The 24,215-nt window shown below is 40.4% G+C and overlaps 1 protein-coding gene across 8 annotated transcripts in view; it reads left to right on the top strand.

The window, feature by feature from the left end:
• Positions 1–24,215, top strand: part of TSC22D1 (TSC22 domain family member 1) — a gene marked incomplete at its 5' end in the record, with an annotated part of 87,015 nt that overhangs the window by 29,002 nt on the left and 33,798 nt on the right. Inside the window, 3 exons of one of the 8 annotated variants that reach the window (XM_083811500.1) lie at positions 4,506–4,635; positions 5,204–5,299; positions 7,714–7,761. The exons of 2 other annotated variants lie outside the window; for them this stretch is intronic. In XM_083811500.1, coding sequence (XP_083667626.1) covers positions 4,506–4,635; positions 5,204–5,251 — 178 coding nt within the window. In that variant the 3' untranslated portion in view covers positions 5,252–5,299; positions 7,714–7,761. 5 more of the 8 variants (XR_014575400.1, XM_083811499.1, XM_083811502.1 and 2 more) reach the window with 5 other exon arrangements.

Here is a 24,215-nt window from a genome sequence, read left to right as displayed (position 1 = left end):
TGCTTAACTTTACAGCCACTAGAGAAGGGATTTTGAGCACACGCAAACAGTGACTTTTACTTTATTAGGCATCAGTGTTGCAGTTTTCCATAAGCTGGCTATGTCAGGCTTTGTCATGTGTTCTGTGCTTTCGTTTTTGTGTTTTTGGTTGACTAGAAGACGGAGTTCTAGTTAAATAATAATTTGAGAGTGTGTAAGATAGTTTTGTTACAACCTTTCCTGCGTGTAGAAATAATGCTTGTGAGATTTTTGGCTTTTATTTTTCTTTGGTAGCTAGGAAGCCCCTCAGATGAAAATATACTAGTTTGTTCACATATACCGTGCGGCTAAGATCTGATAACTGTAAGGCAGACCTCTCTCTGGTCCTGCTGCAAACTAATTTTAGAATCTTGCCTTAAAAAGAAAATGTGATGGAAGGGAAGGAAAGGAGCCTCGCTGGTCTTTTATAGGAGAGCCGATTTTAGGAACTTACAGGCAGAATCATTTTATTAAATATAACAGCTATTTTGAGGAAACAGTGATTTTCACATTTTTGCACAGATCAGGCAACTAATTTCATGCTAAAAAACCCATCACGTCAATTTCTGCTGTATATAGTTGTCAAGCTTGCTTTCAAAATAAGCTTTGCATGTTGTGTGCGTTGATCATATGTAGAGGTGTTCAGTAATGATTCAAATGGTGTTTTCTATCAAAAGGGTTCTTAGTCTATTGCATATTTATGTGGGAAGCTCTTTTTATCTGTCCCGGATTGCATTTATTTTTGTCAATAAAGCCTTTATTTAAATGAAGGAAAGAGAGGGTCCTGTGAGATTCAGGGTATGGTTAAACACCCCAGATCAGTTAATAGGGTAAGTTTCTATTTGGTTTGGATGTATGGTGTTTCTTTTCCCTGTTCTGAATAATTTTGTGCAAGCCACTAAGTCTGGACTAGAAATAGATCTCTGTATGTGCTCTTATCTATTTTATTGTTATGTATGACTTGCTGCTGTTTTTTCCTTTCACACAACCTAAACCAAGTGCTAATATTTCAACAGATACAGAATGACAGTCAAACATTGCACACTGGTATGCCTGTGAAGAGGCACTGCCAAAGTTAATTGTGTCTAGTGCAAAAGCTGGGAGTTCTGGCTGATCAAAGCAGGTAGGTGTGAAGGTGCTTGCATGGAGAAAAGATAAGGGGAGCTCAGTGCAATCTCAGCTCTACTTAAGCAGAGCCAAATAACATTTCAGGTGTCCTTTACCTCAGCTGACTTCAGAGTATTTGACTATAAAACTCATGGCGGTCTGTCTTCAAATCATATTTGGGAAGAGTCATGCAATTTTAATTTGATACTAAAATATGGGTGAACTTGGGGCAGTGGTTCAGTAAGGAAAAGTATTAAGTCAGCAAACTTAAAAAGTCAAAGTGCTTTTTGTGTGGTGGTAGCAGTACAAGATAATCTAGAATGCATTTTTCATGTACTGTTACTACTTAGTAGGCAAAAATAATCAAAAATGTAAAACAGAACTGCCACGGGATTTCTTTAGTTGAGTTTTGAACCCAATGGCCAGACTTCCTGTTGCACAAGTATCGTGGTGCGCTTGCGCATCATTTGCTATTCATGACTCTAAATTGGTTTGTCTCCACTGTCACCGGCTCACGTTAGACAAAAATAAGCCTTAGTTGTATCATGCCACTTCGTGGTGCTGGAGAACTAACGCAGCTTACGATAGCATTTGACATCAGTTTGTGCCTCAGCAGGAAGAGTAAGTTTGGAGGAGACGGTCCAGTTCTGGCCATAGAGTTCCTCTAGCTGAGAAAATGATCAAGCCTGTTGGTCAGATTACATGCTAAATTTGGAAGGACAAGAATTAGTAACTTATTTTAATATAAAAGATGTTGAAATTAATATTTAATATGGAAGGAAACATAGTAAGGGTTGAATTCTGAAATGTGTGTTTTGAGTACTTTCCAAAGTAGAGCTTGTTAAAACTGAGGACTTCAAAAAAGGCAAATTAATTGTCTAGGTTTCATTTTTTCTGGTTCATCCATGTTGTCATTTACTAACATAAGCCCATTAAATCTCTATATATTTGAGTAAATACTTTTGTGAAAGGGATATTTTTGCTGTATTTGAGTTCTCCAGAGACCATAGGCATCAGAGGAGAGTTTGTGGAGATGAGCAAACGTTAGAACCTACAGAGAAAAGCTTTGAGCTGTTTTCACCTGAAAATTCATTTTGGGGAAGAAAGACAACAAACAAAAAAAACCCACCAAACAATCTGCCAGAACCCAGCACTGGCATCCAGTCTGGTGTGGCTCTGGAGCTGTATTGGGGTCATTCCTAACATTGCTCGTGTGTAGTATTTCAACTTCTAGTTTCTACAGAGAGACCCTCAGCAGAGAACTGTAGGAATTACATGAAGATTGAGAACTCTGAGAAAAATCTCTTTAAAAAAAAAAGGCTTGAAAAAAATCTGTAAGAAATGTATAGAAGCTAATTGCATGTACACGGAATCAAATTCAATCAAGTAAACATCTATTTAGAGCTGAAAAAGAAAGCACAAAACCTCTTAATATTAAGAAACTGCTGGTTTCGTGTACTTTCTTTAAGTTCAAGGTGTGTGTAAGTACTGGGAGTACTGTAACCTTTGTCACTATTGTTGGCTTTTTTTAAGGGTGAAAAAGCTAAACAACCTGACATCATAAAAGATGTTATTTCTTAAAAACACTGCGTATCAGCTCATGTACTCTGCCTCGTTGTTCAGAGCATAAGATTTCCCAAAGGCTAAATGAAGGTCTGTCTTTCTGGCAGAAATTTGTTAGTGCCAGAAGAGTCTGTTAATCTGATTTAAAATGTGTTTTAATTAGGCCATAAAAGGTTTGCTATCAACAGTACTTGGCATACAAAGTTGACAAGAAACAAACCATGCTGATAAACTGTTTACATTGAAAGAATATTTGTGTTCTTAAAATGAAAATAACATTGTTTAACAAGTACCCATTTATTTAATTTCATAAAGTGGATGCATCTATTAATGGAATTTATTCTTACAAGGCAGTGTTTTTCTATAATCAACCAATTGTTGAGTTTTATACCCCTAGTATTTTCCTGCTGTTACACAAGCTTGAAGAAGTACTGTCTGTATTTCTCAAATGTATCGTTCTGTGGCAGCTTTATACAACTTTGGAATTCTGTCCTGCTGAATTTGGAGAAGCCGTAGTTTTTTTACCACTCCTAAACGGGAAATAGGAAAGGTCTTTCAGTGAGCAGTACCCACGTGGATCTCAAGTAGGTCCTAACTCTTTGTATGATAATCTAGACAGCTCTGTGGCCTGCAAAGGTGTGTAGTAGGCTGTTCAAGAAGCTGAGCACAAAACATTTCTGGAAAGAGGCCAAATGCTTTCAAAACCATTTTGAAATTCAGCAAGTCAGGATTCCTGCCATCCCAGTTGCCTGCAAGTTTAGCTTTTAACGATGGCTTGCATGACACTTAATTTTTTAAATCAATACTTCGATCTATAGTTTTGCTATCTTTTCTCTTTCCTGAGATTTGATGTTTCCTGATGTGGCTATTGTAATGTCCAGTGACTTCTTCCTTTCCGACCCCTCAGTTCCCTGCTCCTCTCCCACTCCCTGAAACCAAAATAGACCAAATTTTGGGAAACATTTTGTGTCAGTGGCTTGAAATGTAAGCAGTTAACTTTACATCACTACTGTTGCTACTTCAATATCCACGTCATGTTGGTGCTAACTTCCAGGAGAAAGGTGCTTTACTAAAATTTGTTGTTCTTGTAATGTTTATTTTGAGTAACAGTTCAACCAGATGCTGGTGCATAAATCCTGCAGTGGGTTTTCAGCCTGCACATTTCTAGAGGTACGACTAAACCAGTGAATGGCATCGGGATAACAGATGCTTCTCAACCTAGAAAGTTTTGGTTTTGGAGCTGCAGATATTCCGTATGACCAGTAGCACTCCAAATCTGAAATAATTGCATAATTGCATGGTGCTGTAAGACTTCAGTTTGAGGGGCTGAGAAATAGTTAAACTAGCTGCAGGAATTGTGAATCAGATGCAGCAGTTTGCTTTTTGTTTCCATGTTCTTTCACTTGGATCCTGTAGTAGTTGGAGCTGCAGTATTACAGAAAAGAAAAAATAAGTGTTGCTGCTTGTACTCTGTACCACTTACTAAATGCACAGATTCAGTTTTTTGCTTATTTTGCAGATGGTCTTCCACAGAATTTACTCACAGTCGTTTAGACTTTTCTTTACTGGCTATGGAGCAGAACCACACTGCAGAAAAATGGGGATCAGTCTTCACTGTCTCTTGATCTACTTAGTGGCAGTAAAACCTGCTGTGTAGAGAACGTAGGAAAAAGCACTAAAGGGAGCTTTGCTCCCAGCATTTCTGTCGACTGTCAGGTCACTATGGAAAGACAAAGACACTGCGTTGATCCCTTTCTTCCCACAAAGGAGATGAAAACATCCATTGTAAGATTCCTTAATGTCTTCTGTATGCTCAGAAGCAGAGATACCAGGGCCTTCCTGACCTCATCTTTATCTGAAGATCATCTACATATGCTGTTCTTGTCATCACAGCCAGACTTTTTCCCTGCTCCAACTAGATGGATCCCATCACAGCCTGCACTTGAGGTAAATCAGCAAACTACAGTACAGTGACTGAGAGAAGAGCTGTTGTCTGTTCAATTCCTTAAGCCAGCCGAACACCCGGTCTCTGTAACAGGAATCATTTCTGAAGAGGCAAAAAAAAAAAAAATCCTCTCCCAAAATTCCCCTAAGAGGAATTCAGGTACTTTTGGGTGACCTGTTTCAGGTCTTTCTGCTCTTCTAAATCTTAGAACAAAGGAGTGTTTAGTTGTTTCAGCCAGAAATACATATCTGCATATAGAAATCAGGCTAGTATTTTTCATAGCTAGAACACAAACATGACCAATTTTCTAATTCTTTAGTGTTCAAAACAAGTCTACAAGGGAAGAAAGATGTATGAAAGGATAAAAAGTAGAAATAAAGGGTTCTCCCCCTTTTTAAAAAAAGGAGAAATAGTATGACCTTGGTGCAAAGAAAGGAACTTAAAAACAAGTTATTCCTAACAGCGTGTTTCAGAATGATCTCACAGAAACTGTTTTGCTGCTTATCTATTTCTATTTTCATGAGGAAAATACCAGTGTACCAAGTTCTCATAGATGCTTTTTTTCCTCAGGTTTTGTGTTGGATCTTTGTCTCCTCTACAGAACTGCTACATGAATAGAATATGACCAAGTAATCTTCTTCTCCACGCCCCCTGAAGCCTGAATAGGTGATTTCATAACGGGCAGTATGGTCTGGAGTCTTTTTTTCCAGTGAATAGGATCTTTCCCTCATTATAGAGGACATCTCAAAGGCAGCCTTTTCTTAATATTACAGAGATGCCAGACAAATTGCTGTTTGAAAGCAACCTATACTAAGCTGGGTCTCACTGCTTCAGCTGGGTTGATTTGCTCTGATATATTCTATTGCTTTGAGCTGGAAAGGAATATCAGCTGAGGAAGTGTTTAATAGCATTGTAGGCTTCGACACCTATCACCTGAAATTAAGCATGGAATGCTGTGTATGGCATTGTGGTTGTGTGATAGGTATTATCAAGTAAGCAGGTGTTATAAAGTAGCAGGTACTGGCTGCTGAAAAGTTGCAGAGTCGAGAGTATTTGCAAATTATCTAATAAGAAAGAACTTTATAATCACAAGGGTACCTGAGAAGATACGTGGTTCTAATTGTACTGTCCTTTTGTGATCATTTTTTAGCCAGCTAGTAGATATCAGTAGAAATTCTTTCCTTGAACACATCCTGTTTCTTATATTTTTTTCTCTTTTGTTTTTATCTTGTATCATCTACCTTACTGGAAGTGGAGAACATAAACATCATCCCAGAGACATCTAATGGCCAATTACATTTATGTATGTTTTGGTCAGTTCTTTGCATACAGAAAGACCCTTTTTCATAGAAACAGGCATGCAGGATGAATCAACCTGAATCCCTAACCTTTTGAGTTGATACTAAATAATCAAAAAGTCAGTATTTTGTCAAATTGAAAAGTACAGAAACACATCTTGGTCTCATGATGTTCAGGTGAAAATATCTAAGCAAATGTCATGAAATTCCACTAAAGGATGGTTAATCTTCATTTTTTTCTATAAAATAGTCTGTTTAGAGCAAAACCTTATACCTTAAATTGAAGTAGTATCACCCTGTTTGTTTGTCCTCAGGAATCAAGAGGCTGAACATCTTTCTGCGTGCCCAAGTAGTTTCTTTGGAACTGATTTGCTGATTTTTCTGTTTCAATTAGCGCAGGATATCAGGTCCTGTTACTGATGGCTTTCAGTCATCTGTGTAAAAAACATATGAAGCGTTCCTGTTTTACCCTAACAGCAAAAGTTAAAGGTGCCTTTTTAACAACATATTATTGCAGTGGTTTGAATGATGAAACTTAGGTTTCATTCCAGCTTCTCTCTGTTACCTGGAGCAGCATCAAGTAAGGATGGGAAAGCTTATAATTGAAGGACACTCAAGATACCGAACTATACAAAGTGTTTTTGTTAGGTGTAGGGTCTAAAGGAGAGAATGGAGGGAGAAAGCCACCAAAACTGCCCCCAAATTAATTATGGGAGAAATTGCGTCGAATGCATCTTCTTGGTTAACTACTGGACTGTGCTTTACCTGCTGTCCTGAGAGCGCTGCTGATAAAATGGTAACGTCTCATCTGAGGTATATGGATTAACAGCTACCCATATGCAAACACCAGACTGCTGCTGTTGTGCAGAAGTTACTGCAGTGGGTAATGGCCAGTAAACATGTACACGAATGTATGTACAACAGTGCTTTAAGTCCCATTCTGTACTGTTCTGTTGGATGCTGGCTCCTTGCTACTGATAAAACTTCTCTGGAGTCTGTCAGTCTTCAGAATTCATGAAGAGGAAAATTTCTGCTCTTGTGCATTGATAGTTTGTATTAAAATAAGTTTAAAAAAAACAACTTCTGGATTCTCAGGAGAAAAAAAAAATATTCTACAGATCCAGAAGCCCAGTCAGTAACTTGGATAGTTTCTCAGCTTTCCACAGCTATATCCTAATGTGTCTACGTTGAGCCAGGAGCTGTCACAGGAGAGTTAAACTGCTGTCAGTGTTTGATTGATCTGATTTTGCAAAAGGATAGAGAACTTGAGATTGGAATAAGGCCTTTTACAGGGGAGCTGGAATTATAGGGTTAGGGAGTCATTGGTAAGGGAAACATTCAGGTAAGTATAATTTCTTCTTAAAGAGACTTCCTGTCTGTGATCATGGGGAGCTGTTCACTGCATTGCAATAGATGCCATTTTTAATTCTCTTGAGTGAACAGAGGAGAAATTTGGATTTTTTTTTTTCCCCCAGAAATAAAATCACATTTTTTTTTCCCCACCTACATCTCCTTGTAACAAACTGAGAGAACTTTCTGGACAAAACATCTTATTGATCTCATCTATTGGTAGATGTCTTAACAGTCTCGAAAGTTCACAGTTCAACACCTTGGGTTTTTTTTTTGCATCAGAGCATGAAAAAACTGCATGTCTAGTACTCATCTCTTGTCATCCTCCCCTATTACAGTGACTCTATGTGTATGTCTCTGTGTGGCCAAAAATGAGGGAATGCAGATCATTTTCCAAGAAGTTACCAACTAGCACTTTTCCTTCCCCTCCAGTCTTTCTGCCTCCCTACCCTGGAAGTATGGAGTCCCTGCCTCAGCCTACAGCTTCATTCTTTTTCCAGCTGCCCACAAAAGTAAAGAACCAGTGTGAAAGTTTGAAGAAAGAATCCGCTCAGAGGACTGAGTCTCAAGCAAAAGCTACAGGTTGCAGACTCAGAAAGAAACTTCCTTTGGGGAAGGATCTGCTTCCAGGATTTGCTCGTCTCTTTTTCCTTGGGCAAACAGAGTTCTTGAAGCAAACAACAGGGTTGCAGGTAGGTAGGGCCCCTTTGAACCGCCATCCACTCCGGTGTGAAGGATGGACTTTATGCTGTTTCTCTATGCTTTTTTTTGTTGATGTTGTCTTCCACTTCTCTAGGCTGAGAAAGTGTGAGCAGCTTAACGAAAAACGTGGGGGGGAGAGAGAGAGGAGAAAAAATATCCTGGGTACTCGGAAAGAATGTTTTTATACCTCTGCATAAGCTTCCTGTTCATGGGGTCACATTTGCACTGGAGCTCTTTGAGGCTCTAATGGCACTCTTTGTCTGACCCTCTTCTATACAGGAAGCTAAGTCAAGTAGAAATTGGTGGCTAAGGCCTAGGTAAAGCCAGTGATTGATTGTACAAGGCCCACAGCCACATCATTTTCATCTCCTCCCTGTCTCTTTACACCAATGTTAGTTAGCTTTGGATGTGCAGTAAAGGTAGAGGCCACCAGGTGGGTTTGAAATCCTCCTTGGTTCCCAGCAGTGAGAGTGTTCCCCAGTTCTAAATGTGTGAATATGTTCTTCCTTCAGAGGAGTCTGTGGCTGCTGGGTTTGTCCTGTTTCTTTCTCCATGTGAAGGAAACTGACTGGAATGCTCTGAGAAAGGAAGGGGATGTGCTGCTAAGCCACTCAGTCAGCAGTTCCTAAGGCCCAGATATGGGCTATCAGTCCAACCAGTTCAGGTAAATTCTGCCTTCCTCGCTTCACGCTGTGCAGAGCAACAGCCTCTTCCTTGCAAACATTAGTAGCCCGAAGTCAGACCTTTCTTTTTCTCCAGCTATGTCACTGCTGACACAGGAAATTTATTCCCAATTTCCTTTAGATTTTTTTTTTAGCAGAAGGTGTCACCTGAAAAGTGGCAATATAATTCTAAGGAGATTTTACCAGTTCCTCTTTGATGCTGAGTGAAGTCATTTGGAACTATGTTACGTGCGTTATTACTTTGGTGCATCTTGTGACTCTTCTCTCCCTCTTCATTCCCTCCAAATCGCTTCAGGACACCTTCTAACCTTTATACTGCGTCACAAGCCTTCAGCAGAAGATCTTGAGAACCATTTATGTTGCTGGAAGATGACTGGGTTTGGATCTTGGCCTTCCTTAAGCAGGATCTCCTGGCAAAAATGGGATTGGGAAAGAAATGACTCCTTTTCCATCACACAGAGCCACCCTAGATATGGAAGCGTAGGCAGAGAATTACTTCTAACACGGGATTCTTTAGGAAACTTGTTTGGCCTCCCATGGTCCTGTTGTTACAATGTCATGTAGCTGTTTTATAAAAAACCTAAACCTGTCACCTTGCTATCTAATGAAGATGAAATCAATAAATCCAAGTTTTAAGAGTTTACAGGTCTAACAGTGTGATCAGATCTTGCTGACCCCTGTGTAGGAGATGCCACGTGAATCTGTGAAAGAGGGTTCTGCTGTGGTTTGGACTGATACATTTGTAAAGCCTTTTCTACTTATAGCCCATTTAAATGATGATAAAGCGTATAATGAAGATTCTTATGGAAATGACATTTAATTAGGCTTTCCACATCTTCAATTTTATTAAAAAAAAGCCAAAAATGTCAATGGCATTGTGAAAAGTACTGCATCTTTTGAGGTTTCTTGTGGTTTTCTGTAGATAAAAGGTATATTGGAAGTGCTGAGAGCTGTGGAAGTAGAAAAACGTATTTTTTTTCTTTAAAAATTATTGAAGATTGAAAAGTTATTTGTTAGAAAGCAGAAAGCTCTAATTGTCTTCCCCTAAGGGGATTCTGCAGTCAAACTTAAATTAAATGTCTTGCAAGATCTCAAATAAAAACCTTATGTTTGGCAGGAGCGACAAACACACGCATGCCCATGTACTTTTGTTCTTTTCACTATAGGAAACGACTTTTGAACAATAAGAGTGACTTTTAATGTTCAGATTAGGAGAGGGGGGAGCTTTGTTCTGAAGCTGAGTGCGAGAAGGGGTGGCAGGAGGGTGAACCGGACCCTCTGGCAGTAGGTAAAGAGCACTTTGATTTTCCTGTTTTCTGCTTCTGGCACTTGGAGGAAAGTAGACGCTCGTGCTTGAATCCAGTTAATTTCTGAAACCAGTCACCATGAAAACATTGTTTTTAACTAATGCCTAGAACTTTCATTAAATTCACCAGCATATTTAAATTGTTGAACTGTCTTAACGTAGCCCCGAGGCTACTGCTTCATGGCAGTTGTGACTTCTTATTATGCTGGAATGCATTGCAGTCTTGGTACATTCTAAAAATAATTGTTCAGATGGTGCTGTTTAAGTGCATACTTATGTAGTGAGCCATTTTCATTGGACTTCTTGAAATTTGGCTCTGGTGGATGGCTTTACGACTTTTTGCCATGAATATCAGACTACTTTGTCTTGCTTCTTCTGTGGTTATCAAGTAAAATGCTAAATTTATAATGTGATATTTTTAGAAAACTGATGCATGTGTTAAACTATGCAACCACAGTCACACTTCTGCACTTTAAAGTTTAAAGAAATCAGTTTAATGTATCAAAATCAATGGTTTTTAATTTAAAAAAAAATGTGGAAACGTGTACATATGTGTATGGTGACTCTGAGTAGTTGTTACAGGTACAGACCTTTGGACAGGAATTGTGTGCATAACAGGAGTAATCTGGAAGTTAGAAGCTGAAGATCTGTGAGTCTGAGAAATAAATACTAACATCTGTGGCTTGAGATCTCTGCCAGCGGTGCATTTAGTTGAAAATACCTGTGCTTTTCTAACTTGTGTCTGTTTAAGGTCTGACGACGTTTTGTGCCTTCCCTAATAGGTACGCTTACCTCAGCCACAGTTCTTGGTCATTGTGTTCTGTAGAGTAAGGTAAATTTAAGACTGTGAAATACTTGTGAACACGAAATGCTTACGGTGAAATAACAGGGGCACCGAGAACTTTCTAATGTTGCTGTCTCTTGGGAGACCTAAAATGACTTCACTTGTCCCCCTCCTCTCCGTAGTAACAATTAAAAAAAAAAAAAAAAGACAAAAGACTTGCTTTTATGAAGTCAGTGTTTTGATACTTGTGTATCAGCATTGTTAGCGTATCGTTATCGTGCTCTGGGTTTTGCAGCTGGCATCCTGGATTCTTGATACGCCTTTAGAGCAATAACTCCTGCGTTTGTGTTATTAAATAATAAAGATGTCTAAAACCATTTTCTTCCTGTTTATATTGTACTTAACGTAATTGTATGAGTATTGAGTGACTCTCTTCTGATTGTCTCCAGAATGTCAGGAAACATGGAAAAGCACGGTATGATTTTAGGTTTTGAATCCCAAATACTAACAATTTCACAAGATAAACTTGCTCCTGTTTTTCCTTTCTGCTCTCTTTAAGATTCCGTGAGCATTAGAGCTGCGTAACTCACTGTATGTAGTTCTTTACATCTCCTTTACCAGATGCCAGCCCCTCCTAACTGTTTCATACTCAGTCCATAAAATCCTGGCTGCTGACATCTTTTCTCCTGTCCAAGAAAAGCTATCTTGTTTAACCTGAAAGATTTGCTTTCTTCACACCTTCTCTCCACCCTTTGTGGCTTATGTTGCAACTTTCTCTGTTATGGGATGTTTTGAAGGTGATGGAGCCTTCTGTAAAGTTTAAGAAATTCCAGGGAAAACCTTGCTAAATACTTCTGCCAGAACTAAACCTGTTTTTTAAACCTATTTTTTTGTGAGATGAGATGCTTTGTCAGTTCAGAGTATTTTTTTTAAAGCAAGCACCAAAAGTGTGGTCCTTCTATAAACAAAATGAGAATAAGCAGTATAGATTCTGGGGTGTTCGTCCTCACTTTTACAGTGAAGGGGGGGGGTGTGGGTTACAAAACCATCAGCAGTTTATGGTGAACTTCTGAAAGTCAAAGACTGGTTCCATCAGCAGTAGTGTACTGTAAGTTAGGTTAGGTTCTCTATATCATTCCTCTATCCCTGTCTGCAGGGCACTGGGATTTGATTGAGTAGAAATGACAAAAATATATTTTTAGCTTTTTTTCTCTTTGAGGAAAGGAGATAGATACCTTGGTTTGCCAAACATGTTACTGATTCTTGAAATCATTGTATGTGATTTGGGGGTTAACTGAAAAAAGTGCTTTTCTAAAATTGGAGAAAGGCGTTCTCTGAACAGCAGTGCTAACAAACAGGTGAACCGTTCCAGTTTTGTTTCTTGCATGGACTTTATGAAGAATTGGCAGCTGCACAGCTCCTAAGCCAGGCCCATAAATGATTCAGGTTGTTATCAACAAAGTGAGGTGAGTTGACGGGTTGTTTCAGGGATTATTGGGTTTGGCTGCTTAAGAAGCTGGATTGTCTAAACGGCATTGAAGGCATTAAACATCAACTATCTAAAAAAAAAAAAGGTTTTGAAGACCATATTAAGTTGGTTTCTTTCACTACTGGCAGTGATACTTTCCTGATCACTACCAACGCTTTTTTTGAGTGAAATATGAAATTAATGTTCTGTCAAACTGTCCTGTATTGTTTCATTTCTGTGTTCCACTCTAATAAGTGGGTGGCTGTTCCTCTCTCACAAGAGAAGGAAACTCATGTTTCTGCTTTTCCTGAGTACCAAGCAGATATCAGGAAAGTATGTGGGTTTGGGGCTTCTGTTACAGAATTGTAAATGAAGGAATCTATCATGTTCAAATGAGTATTACCTTTATGGGGAGAAATAATTTTATTTATTCCAGTTGATTGTGAAAGTTTGTACAAATGGCTAGAGAGATATGTGACTCAAGGTGGCTTTTTTTCTTATGGCTTCAGTGCTGATAAAAATACTAAGTAATCTTCTGTAGTTTACGAACTTTTTCAGGATCTTACCCTGATTAAAATTGATTTGACTATCTAGGTGGTAGAAGTTTGCAAACATTTAGCTTCTTGTGAGTAGGAATTTTTTTAAAATGCAAAGTAAAATACACACTGTTATGGACTTGTTGCATGGGCTACAGAAAGAATGGAAAGGCTCTTTGGAGGTGTAATTTTACAGAAATTACTGACAAATTAGAGATCACCCATTTTTCCGAAACGTAATCCCCTATGGCCAGGGGAAGGCTTAAGGCATACAGTCAGGAAATCTCAGCTCCTTGAGGTTGCAGTCGAATTCTGCTCTCATTGCTTGTGCTGTCACGCAGTTGTCTACCCTGGCATTGACCAGGGAGGGAGGGTAATGTGAAAGGTTAGGAAGTACAGTTGAGTGTGGAAAAAAAAAAATGAAGTGGCATTTGAATGTGAAATACAAAAATACAAGTCTCTAAGAAATTGGAAGTTACATTGAACTCATGTGAGCCCTGAGTTGACAACATCCCCTGAAGTGATTCATGGGGTTTTTTACACACCTGCTGCTGCTCTTGTGGGTAGAACTTCACAGAACAGTGAAACTTGAAACACCTTTTAAAATGTCTTCCTGATTTGTGGTAGTACTTTGCATTAGATGAGAAAGCAGGAGAAATTAATTTGCAAAATCTTTTTTGAATGTGTAAAAGAGATGAAACCAGGCTGAAGTGCATGAGAACAAATGAACAGGTAACTTCAGCATAAGCTTCTGTGTAAGGACGGGATGCTTCTGGGTCATCTCAGAGAAATTTCAGCTAAGCTGGGTAGTGGAATAGCACAGGAATTTAAATATACAGTCAACTACTGTAGGAGCTCTCCCTTGTCAGGCAGAAAATAACTTGCAGCAGTTGTTGCTTACAGGAGGGCAGGGGGGGAAAAAGGCTTGAAACTAGCGAAGTCTGGGTTCCTGTGAATCTGTTGCTTCTGTGGTTGGGTTTTGTGGTGTCTAAAGCGTGAGCTCTGATTTGCAGCTTCATTATGCCTTTGTTGCTGATTGTTTGTGACCTAATGGTGTCTAAAACTATGGAGTCAATGCTGCGTTTTGTTAAGGAGAAAGTAGGCACGAGTTCAGAGGGCTTCTGGACTCATCCATTTATTTTTATGCAACTTTTTAAGAATTTACTTTAACTTTGGAAGCTGTAGCTCTCTGTTGGATCTGGTTGAGATCAGAAATAGGTTAAAAAATTTACTAGGGACGTAAGAATGAAGACTTTCATAGAACAAACTTGTACTAGTTTTTGAGTATTTTGGGGAATAATGCTTTTTTGTAGTGTACTGAGGAGTGTGCCATGAGTTGTGTTCTGTCCTGACATTTCTATTTGTTTTGTTTATATTAATGATACCTTTTAAGTATGTTCTATGTTAATGCTAAATTTAATGTAATTATTTTTAGCTATCTTCTTCTACACTTGCACTTGGCAGACCTTTTCCATCTATCCCCCTCATTAAGGGTACTCTAAACAAGTGTTGAATTACTTCCTTTAACTAGTTGAGAATTGTTGTTTCTGTTCTTATTAAATCAATTCTGCAGATAGGAATGATGAACAGTAATACTACACTTGTCCAGAGAATAAATGCTCAAAAAAAATCAAGGCAACAAACTTCCTCCCTGTATCAACCCCCCTGTTGTGTTTTTGGAGAAAACTGCTTGGAGGACTCGAGTATCCCCTTGTGCTTCCAGCGTGGCAGTTCTGCAGCTGCAGGGCCTGTTGTTTGCCTTTCCAGGTAATCGTAACACCCAGATTCCTGCCTGTAGTTGGGCTCAAGTTACCGCTTCAGATTAACTTTGTCTCCTTAAGAGACTTTTTTCATTCTAAACCTGGTGGCAATGTAATAATGGTACAAGGGCTGTGCTCTTGCCCATTCCTTATGACTTTGCTTAAACGTTTTCTTAAGAGCTTGAACACCATATGTAGGTCGATGAGATAAATCTAGGATCTCCACTTGCTTGTACACTTAAGCAGTGAATGGTTTGTATTGCCACATTTCGTTCCCCTGAACTGCCATCTGTTTTTTCCCCTCGTGGAGTGCCTGCTGTTTCAAAACCAGCCTTACTCTGCAGTGTGGTGTACTTTAAGGCAGAGAGGAGAATTTCTTTATAAATGCTGAAACAGATGCAAGGTGTTGTGACTTGACAAGCTGTTTGTATTTGTTCGGTTTGCACGTTGCTTTGCATAGAGTAGAGAATTTTAAATTGAAGATGCTTGAGAGCCACCCATGTGCCAGGCCTTGGTTCAGTGAGTAGTCTCCCCAGTTCGACTGACGTGTGATGCGCGGTTATCCTCAGGACACTCCTTCTTGGAAAAACTCTTCAGCTGACTGCACTGGAGTAGATGGTGTAGTGACTGACTTTCTGCGAGTTGTCGTCTGGCCTGAAGGAACTTTCTTCAGCTCTAGCTAAAAGGAATTAAAATAAAACTGCCTCAGTCCCCAATTTCTTTTTGCCATTCCTCATTCCTAATGAAGAGTTTTTTCTGTACCTGCTAAACGCCCCACACTTCTCAGTGAATCCTCAGTGACTGGATAACTCTAGAAAGTTAATCACTTTCAGTATGATCAATGACTTAACTTATAAAATACAGTAATTCTGATACTAAAAAAAAAAAAAACCACCCTCAGTGTATCTCAAAATTCAGGAATTTACCTTTTTCTCCAGAATTAGTGACTATAATGTATTGTGGATGCTGTTCCAACCTCTCCCCCTCAAATCTACAGTTATACTTAGTCTGCATGAAGTACCGTAGGATGTCATTTTCTCCCTTTTTTACTTGATGCCAAAAAGGAGGAGGCCGTGCTTAATAAATGAGTCCTATGGATGTTATTTCATCACAAATATTTAATTACGTGGTTTATAATGCAAGGTTTTTTATCTGCTCACCAGCTAGGCTTGCCTTTCCTTGTACCCAAAGTTGAAAATTGTTCCCTCACAGTTCTGGCTTGGGTCAGATGGTATGGCAGGCTGTCATGCAGGGGTTTCATTAAGAAAAAATCCCATTAAGGTGGTGTTAGAGAGGTATAATATGAAGTAAAATAAGATAGAACATTTCTTTTTAACGTGACTAAGAGTAAGTATCTTCAAAGATTGGGGATTTTTCATTTTTCCCCATAGCTGAGCTTGTGTAAAAGGAATAGTTAGTGAATATTCTGGAGCTTTGTTAGTGAAGATCTTCTGCTTACAAGCCCTGTCCCCTTGTTACCTAGTTTGACTGTTCACCCTGCTGACCTTATTTTTGACTGTTAGTAGTACTTTCTTACTCCTTTAAAGATAGATTTTTAGCTAAACATTTACAAGTTAATACATATTTTTCCCTACCGCGCTGTTTGTGACAGCTTTAGTGATGAGTTCACTTTTGCCAAATTAAAAAATTCATACAGGTAGAGGAACTAAATATATATTTGTAGTGTTTTATGTAAAATTTTATGCTCTTGTCTACAGAACAAAACAGTCCGTTTTTAATCCATGAATATTATGGAGGGATGTGTGTGGAAATGTACACTGACATGTATGTAGCAGGTTACAAAGGGATCTGTTGTTGAGTAACACTAATGTGTATTTTGTTTTTACACTGAAGAAGAGTTTTGGAGATGATACTGTGTTGTGTGAGACACATTGAAGGGTGAAAGAAAAGTGGTAAAGTCTTCCACTTAAGATGTCTTAAAGAGTTGATGTCTTAATGAGCTGCTTCATAGCACTAGGTGCTCATACTGGCCTTTAAAATGAAAGCTAGATCCAGCAAAAGCTCACACTAAACTCACACTAAATCAAGTAACGCGATTACTTGCAGAAAGCAGGCTGAGATAACGAATTCTAGGAGGATTCCTCTTGGAGTTACACCTCTGTTTGTGGGGAAGGCTGTGGGTGACTATTTTTAAAGTGAGGACGTTGTGGGAGGGATGACTGCTTCCTACAGCTTCAAAACCTTTCCTCTGTGTACGCTTTTTAAGTGTTCAGTAAGCTAAGTGTGAATTTATATCGACTTCAGGCTCCTGTGAGAGCATATTGGAGCATCAGGTATATTTTGTGTCCAAGCTACACATGTAGTGCTGGTGCAGGATATCACTTCGGTAAGCGGCTTCGAGGATTCAACTTAAATTTCTTTAAATTTCTTCCTTCGGACTTGAAATTCCATCAAAACCAGCACCTAATCAGTAAATAGATAAGGCCTTTAAAATAACCAACTCACCACATTATAACTATGCTACACATCCCTAGTCCTTAAAGACTCTGTGCTGATGTTGAATCTAATGGTCTTGTCCCCGCAAGGAGCGGTGATCTGTTCCTGCAGCAGTGGTACTCCTTTGTCATTAGACACGGCTGTAGGGAGCTTTTTTTTGCCATCTGTCACTCCTGCGTGCTGCTTTTTTGACTTGACCTGAATGCTCTTGCCCTGTCAAGGTTTAAATGCCGAGCGCAGACTGATTAACAAGGCATTAAGTCACTTAATTCTTTCATTTTTAAATAAACTCTTAACATGGTTTTGGTGGCCACTGGTTTGCATTTTAAGTGAAAGACATGGCGTATGTCAGCAGTGTGGATTTTTAACCCCTTTGTGGTGGCTGGTAGATGCAGAACTGCAAAATATCTAAGACGGTGAAGCTTAAATAGCAGTGCTGGATCAGCTTGCTCATGGTAACCGTTGCAGTGATGAAAAGCAGATACCTCACTAGAGATGAAACACTTGTTAATGAGTATTGAAAAGTGTGCAAGCTTGGTTCAGGACAAGTATTTGTACATTTCTTTTTATACATAAGAGGTTTCATTTATCTTAGTGGCTTAGTACGTGAGTACCTAGTACCTGAAGGGTGGCTCAGCAAAACTTGGAATAAAGTGGGCTAGGACTTGAGGAAAGTTGAATCGTGCCTGCTAGCAATGGTAGTGAAATGAATTATCAGACCTGCAACTTAATTGTTTTTAGCAGTTTCTAAAGTTCAAATATATTGCCCTGAGTATTTATCAGTCACAGCCATAGTAGTATATAAGACCCAAGGTCCCACTGGAGGGGAAAAAAGTGAAAATATTGAGATACTTTTGCTTTAGAAGTGGATTTGAATGCTGAAGTGGCTCTCCTATTTTTTTATTGTATTTACAAGAGCCTCAATTCCAGACTTCTATTTTGAGGAGATGCTTTTGAGTCCTGAAGCCATCTATAAAAAGATTTTCATAAAAGGATCTCTCCTTCATCTAAGAGCTCAAGAGGATTCGTTAATACCACTTTAATTTCCTGTCGGTGGGGAGGGCATAAGAGCAGCTAAACCTCTCCTTCTCCGTGCGGCTTTAGCACAGGACCCGTCAGTGCATCGTATCTGCTGGATCTTCTCATGGGCATCGTGCTCCTTGGGGATTAACGGGTTCTGTCTACCGCTGCCACCAGCTCGCGGTGTCTTGCCTTTTTTAGGAACCCGTCTCATTTTATACTCCCAGCTGACGTGCTCTTGGAGGGCACGTTGGTACTTCTGGTAGGCAGAGCTGACTTGTGTTGGCCACCCAAATTACGGGGTACCTGCTGACTCTAAGCACGTGCTTCTCTGGCATCACTGGCTCGGAAGAAGGGCAGTGCAGAGGGCAGCTCTTTTCCCCCGGTGCTGTGCTGCTTGGAAGGGGTGTGCTGACATCGTGGCTGGAGATCCTGGGGCTCTCCTCTCCTCCTGTGGCTCGTTACAGCTTTTGTTTCATACCAAAACCCTTATTTGTTTCAGTGTGTCAGAAAAGAGAGATGAAGCCCGGACGTGTGCAAGGAGAAGCGAGACAGGTTTCCCAGGGAGGCTTTTCCTAAGAACTCTGCAAGGATTGTGCAGGATTTGGTAGAGTAAACACAAGTACGCCAGGCTTATCTTCCCCTCCCTAGCTGTGTATCTTCTGTGTGAAAGGTTATTATTCACGTTCCTGGAGGCCAGGGGAAGATAGGGAAGCTTATTGCTTGCAGATGGTGCTTAGCATGCAAAAATACATGCTTTGTGCCTCTGCGGAGACGTTACTCGGAGAACATCTTACACGGCTTGGCTGTAACTTTTTAATTGCACGAACACAGCCGAGGCTGGAGTTTTTTGTTCTTCACCAGTCCTTTTTCTAGAACTTACTTTGATGTGATGTAAACCGAAGAAAACTTCTTAGCGAATTAGTTGTTGCAATAAAGGAACCGCAATTTACTGAAGTCATCTTTTTCATCACCTTTTAAAATAAGACTGAAAGTATAAGTGAGACTAGGAAATGGTCTTTGAGCCTTAAAGACTTTTGTTTTTGTGTTATACGTGCACTTTGGACTAAGCACTGTGCTTCTGATTTTATGCGAAAGGAGAAGCTGCACGCAAAATAATTTAAAAAAAAAAAGTTGACGTAAGTGTATGGGATGCTTGGCCATGTTGCGTTAGTCGTCTCTTCTGTGACCTGAGTGGTGAAGCGATGATGGTTTGCTAGGGGGTTTTAAGTTCATGTTTCTCTGATCAGCAGCAGTGAAACTGATGAAGTTCTCATAACTCTTCCTGTACTATTTAATTCTGAGAATTTCAGGCTGTGCGTAACTGCCCTGTAAATACCCAGGTACCTTCTTGAACGGCTTCTTTTCATGCATTCATGCTATTCCTGTCATATCCGAGTTCTGTCATAAGTGGATGTGCCAGCTCTCGACAAGTTGGACCAAATTTAATACTGCTTTGGTAATGGAATTAAACCAGTACAAATTTGACATGATTGCTTTCTAATACCGAAATTATCCCTGAACCTCATCAGCGTGTGAGTAATTCTCAACTGACACTGATGGCATGTGCATTGTTTCCATTCTTACTATTATTGAAAAATCTGGTTTTTTAATGATGGTTCCAAGGCCTGTGGCTGCTGATCTCAATGAGTGTGCTTAATGCGTTTAAAAGGGTCTTGTCTGCCTTGTATTATTTCTTCCTGTATTCCCCCACTCTCCCTGGAAAAGTTCAGAGTAAGTAAAAGTAGTTTTTGTAATGTTTGACATTTTCACCTGTGAAAATACAGTCTTGATTTGTAGCACATTGGTAGCAGGCTTCAGCCCTGTATGGCTCCAGGTACTGTCATAATATTAATACAAAATGCTTGTATTTCATAAAACTTTTGAAAGTAGGGGATTAATTCTACTGGGAGCTTTTTAAAACTCAACATGCAATGTTTTAGAGGACATTTTAAGGCTGGAGATGTAGGGAGTTGTCCTTTCTCCTCAGCCTTACTCTGCCTGGCTGTGATTCTTGCTGTTAGCTGTATGTTTTAGAATTTTAAACCCCTTTTTTCCCCCTTTTTAAAAGGGTAGTAATACTGTTTGGCTACCCACTTCCATTTGGTGGGTATGACATCTTTCTCACCACTTTCCTCCCCCCCCCCCCCCACCTCAGCTGTTACAATGCTGACTTTACAAGTGAACTAGAGCTTCCTCTCCCCTGTTTAACCCAAAAAAGATGTTCTCAGCCCTAAAACCGTCCCAGAAACAATGCTGACAGGTCAGCGTTTGCGCGAAAGCGGCTTAAATCTGCTGTATATCCTCTTGCACGGTCTCCGTTTTATATCCTCTTGTGCGGGAGTCTTCGCACTTGTTTCCGTGTTGAGCTCTAGGCTGCCAACAGTGGTGCCACAGCTTCCCCGGTACCACGACAGGTGACAAATCCGTCACGATGAGGGGAAGATCAAACCGAAAAATCAGGCAGCTTGCGTCGGGAACGTCTGATAGGAACGCAGCATATGGCTGTGTGGGCGGCCATAGACTTTCTGAAGCTCCGTGCTTAGAAAACCTGCCTAACTAATATTTGGGTTAATCTCTCGCTAGTAGAGCATTCAATTCCAGACGCTTGGTAATCAGAATTTCTGCAGTCTCACCCACTGCTCCAGATCCCTATCATTCAGCTGTCTATTTTAAATGCCTCTTTCAGGGAGTAGTTCTAAAATTACCCACTGTTTTGACCTGACAATAAGAGGAACATGTGAGCTCCTCCCGGTGCCGCTCAGCCAGTGCGTGGCTGCTTGCACCATTCATCAGCGGCGATACTTCGGTGCAGAAAAATGGGGCATTTAAAATGCTACACTGACTCTTAGTGTCTCTTTGACCTTTCCCTCGCTGTGACCGACAGGGTTTCAATTTATCATCGCGGTGACAAGAGCACAGCTTGTTTGCTACGTCTGATCTTCAGGGCTAAAATTCGACCATGAAGACTTTGCTCCCTGTGTAAGCACTGTAAGAGCTTGGCTTGTTTGCCCCTACAGATGTTGAGGGTGCTGCCTCGTTCAGCTTGTCTGGCCAAGCTCATTGCTCCCAGAATATGGATTTTTGTAGAATTGCACATCAGTGAAACCTGGGGAAGGAGCATTAGAGTGTGTAATTCAGTAATAGTAGCTGTGTCGCCAGGTGTTAAGTATGTTGTTGGGACTGAATAATTTGGAAACACTGAAGTTATTGATTTGCATTTTTACATAGATTATCTCTGCTTTTCAGAACAAAATGTGGAAATGAAGAGGGATTTGGAACAGCCATCGCCTCAGGCGTTGGGGTAGGGAAGGACAGAATTAGGGTTACTGGAGAAAGTAGTAAGTGGGAGGTGATGGAAGGGAACAGCTTCTCAGCTGTAACATGAGAAGCACTGCCCTGCTTCCTCTTTGTCTGTTCCTCTTCCATTTTCTAAGTACCTTTTTTCTTCCCTTTGTGCATGAACAGATTTGCATCTTTGCAGCTGTTATAACCGTGAGGAAAGCTAGTAGGGAAAGCGAGAGAGGTCTCGCATTCTAGGCATGAAATGGTACTTTGCAAATTCCAGGTAACGTCTTTAGTTTTGTTTTACCTACCATGCAGGGCTGCTGTATAATTAAAACTTCAACTGTCATCTCCCATACAACCCAAACCTCCCATACATTTCCATCTTTTTATGGTTCCGATCTTTTAAATACTAGTGGTGAACGAGGTTTTTTTGTCATCAGATTTAGGTAATTTCTCAAAAGCTTAAAAACCAAACATCTGCCTGGCGTTAGCTGCACGTGTAATTCTGTTGTGAATTAAAACGGTTCAAAATCATTTGTTTGCTGATAGGCAGCGCTATGCAAATAGTGCCCGGTAGATAGTCCAGTTGCTTAGCAATAACATTAACAGTCCTGAGTGTTTATAGAGCAAATATAACGTGATATGGTCAACAAGGTATGTGGTGCTTTTTGTATTACTTAAGTGTCCTGATAACTGTTGGAAAATGCTTATTGGGATTACACATGGGCAAGCACCTGACACTTAAGAGCAACAACTCGAGTAGGTGAATCTGATAAATGATGTGCTTGTGTTTTTTAATCTGCCGCCGCCACCAGCTCGAGGCAAGTGGCGAACACGATTTTCCGAACGCCTCAGCTGTGAACTTTGAAATGTTATTTTCGGGACTTTGATAAATACTCCGGGGAATGGCTTTGGATGTGCAGGCTGGAAATGTATGGGTGATGAGTTATGTCACTGAAGGGCTTGTGTCCACACACGCAGAGAAACCCAAGGGCATAGCAGCAGGCAGGGGAGCCCCAGGAACCTCGTGGGAGGCGGGAGCCCCCTGACCTGGGTCCTGCCAGGGCTGCCGCCGGAGATGTCAGCCCCAGGGACCTGGGTGGCAGCCACACGATGAGTGAACGGGGCTGGGAAGGGCAGGTGGGGTCACCGCGGGACTCCCTGAGGGGCATGGGGAGAAGTTTTGGGGTGCTGAGGGGAAGGACCAAAGGTGGGGAAAGGGAGGGATCAGGGTGATTTTGGGGGGAAGGAAAAGCTGGGGAATTTAAAGGGAGAAAGTGGGCTGGTTGTGTGTAAGCGGGTGGCTGGACTGTATGTTTGGCCACGCAGTGCCCTGGTCAGTGCAGTCTGGCCTGTCTTCTCGTTAAACCATTTTTAATTGTTTCCTTGGGTACGGGGCCGCCTCCTGTGTGTATGGGGCTCTGAGTGCCAGCAGCTACTGTCAAGCTACTGGAGTCAGCAGCTCCTTGTGGAGGGAAGCGGGTCTGAGAGGAGATGCTCGATGTCTCTCGCCTTTTAAATCTCAGACTGGATGTCTGAGACCACTTCAGAAGGTACTGACTATGCTTTTCAGATAGACTGTGGTGGTAAAAAGCATAGAGAGTAAGGAACGTGGTAGTGTTTTAAATATTACACAAGTAGAAAAATGGAAAATGATTTTAATGCAAGGATTTGCGGATGCTGTGGCTTTTAGAAAGTCAGAGGTGACACCATTTGGAAAACAAAGTTAGTTATAAATTATATATGTTCAAAACCTGCTTTAGAATAACACTTCAAATGGGCATGCTGTGTTCAGCAGCATCATTCCCCTGCTAGACCTCTATGTGGCTTTTCAAACTGTTAATGGGGTCTGTTTGGTACCATATTGTCACTTGGTTGTTATTATTAAAGCTTGTTATTATTAAACTCATTTTTTAGACTGCTTAGGCAAAATTCAGGGTCCCAAATTTGGCCTTGAAGACTCTTCCCTGTGCCATTTCCCTGTGGAAAAATACAGAAATGCAGATGGGAGCAGCATGCAATCAAGTGTCTGCAGTTTCTGGGCTAGTCTTCTGATTTAGTGCAGGTTGCAAATCATAGTTAACCAGCAGTAAGTATCACCCTACTGGCATCAAAAAATTAATCTGAACAAAAGCCACTATTCATAAGGCCTAAATACTTAAACTATTTGTAGCGATATTGTTTAATCTTACACAAGTTGACAGCTTTTCAGACGTTTTGCTTTGGTGAATTCTCTCAGCCACCTATTTGGCTGGAGGAAGTAGAAACGTCAGACAAAAACCAGGAAAAGTGGAAAGGTACTGTGAATAAATGTTTGATGCTGTTGTGCTGCGTGGAGCCTCACATGTTTTGCTGCAAGGCTGTTTGAAAATGTCACAGGGATTGTGTAAATAGGTTGCTGTTGTAGTCAGCCATATCCTCATACCCGGTACAGATGCACTTGTCACCTTCAGAAAGTCCTTTTTTATTTTTAAAGCAGAGTCCTCTGGAGAAACTCAAGATAGACACTAAAGCACCATTTTAGAGTCCCAGCTATTTCGTGCGAACTGATGTAGAAAAAGGGGGAATGGTGTTTGCTTCGTGTGTATGTACTGGTTAAAAACAAAACAAAACCAAAAACAAACAAGCAAAAACTGAATGGCTGGTGCTATTTGAGGAATGGTATGCAGCATAGTAGCTGAAGACTGATGTAACACCAGAAAAGAGAGTTAAAGGTCTCCAATATCTTAGTGTGGAATAAAGAAATCAATAGGACACACAAAAGCTGAGAGGGATCCTGAATCTGGGAAGAATTGCCTTCAGGTAAAATCTGTAGGGTGGCTGCGTGTGTTTGCATGCCATGTAGAAATGGAAGGGCCATCTGCTCCGTTTTAGATGGAAAAAAATAAGTGAAAGTTAGAAACTAAAAGTGAACTGCCTTATCTTCAATA

This window comes from Anser anser (assembly GCF_964211835.1).
Source record: "Anser anser genome assembly, chromosome: 1".
Classification (NCBI taxonomy): Eukaryota; Metazoa; Chordata; class Aves; order Anseriformes; family Anatidae; genus Anser; species Anser anser.
The sequence above is the reverse complement of the archived record's forward strand: the minus strand, read 5'-3'. Positions and strand labels throughout refer to the sequence as shown.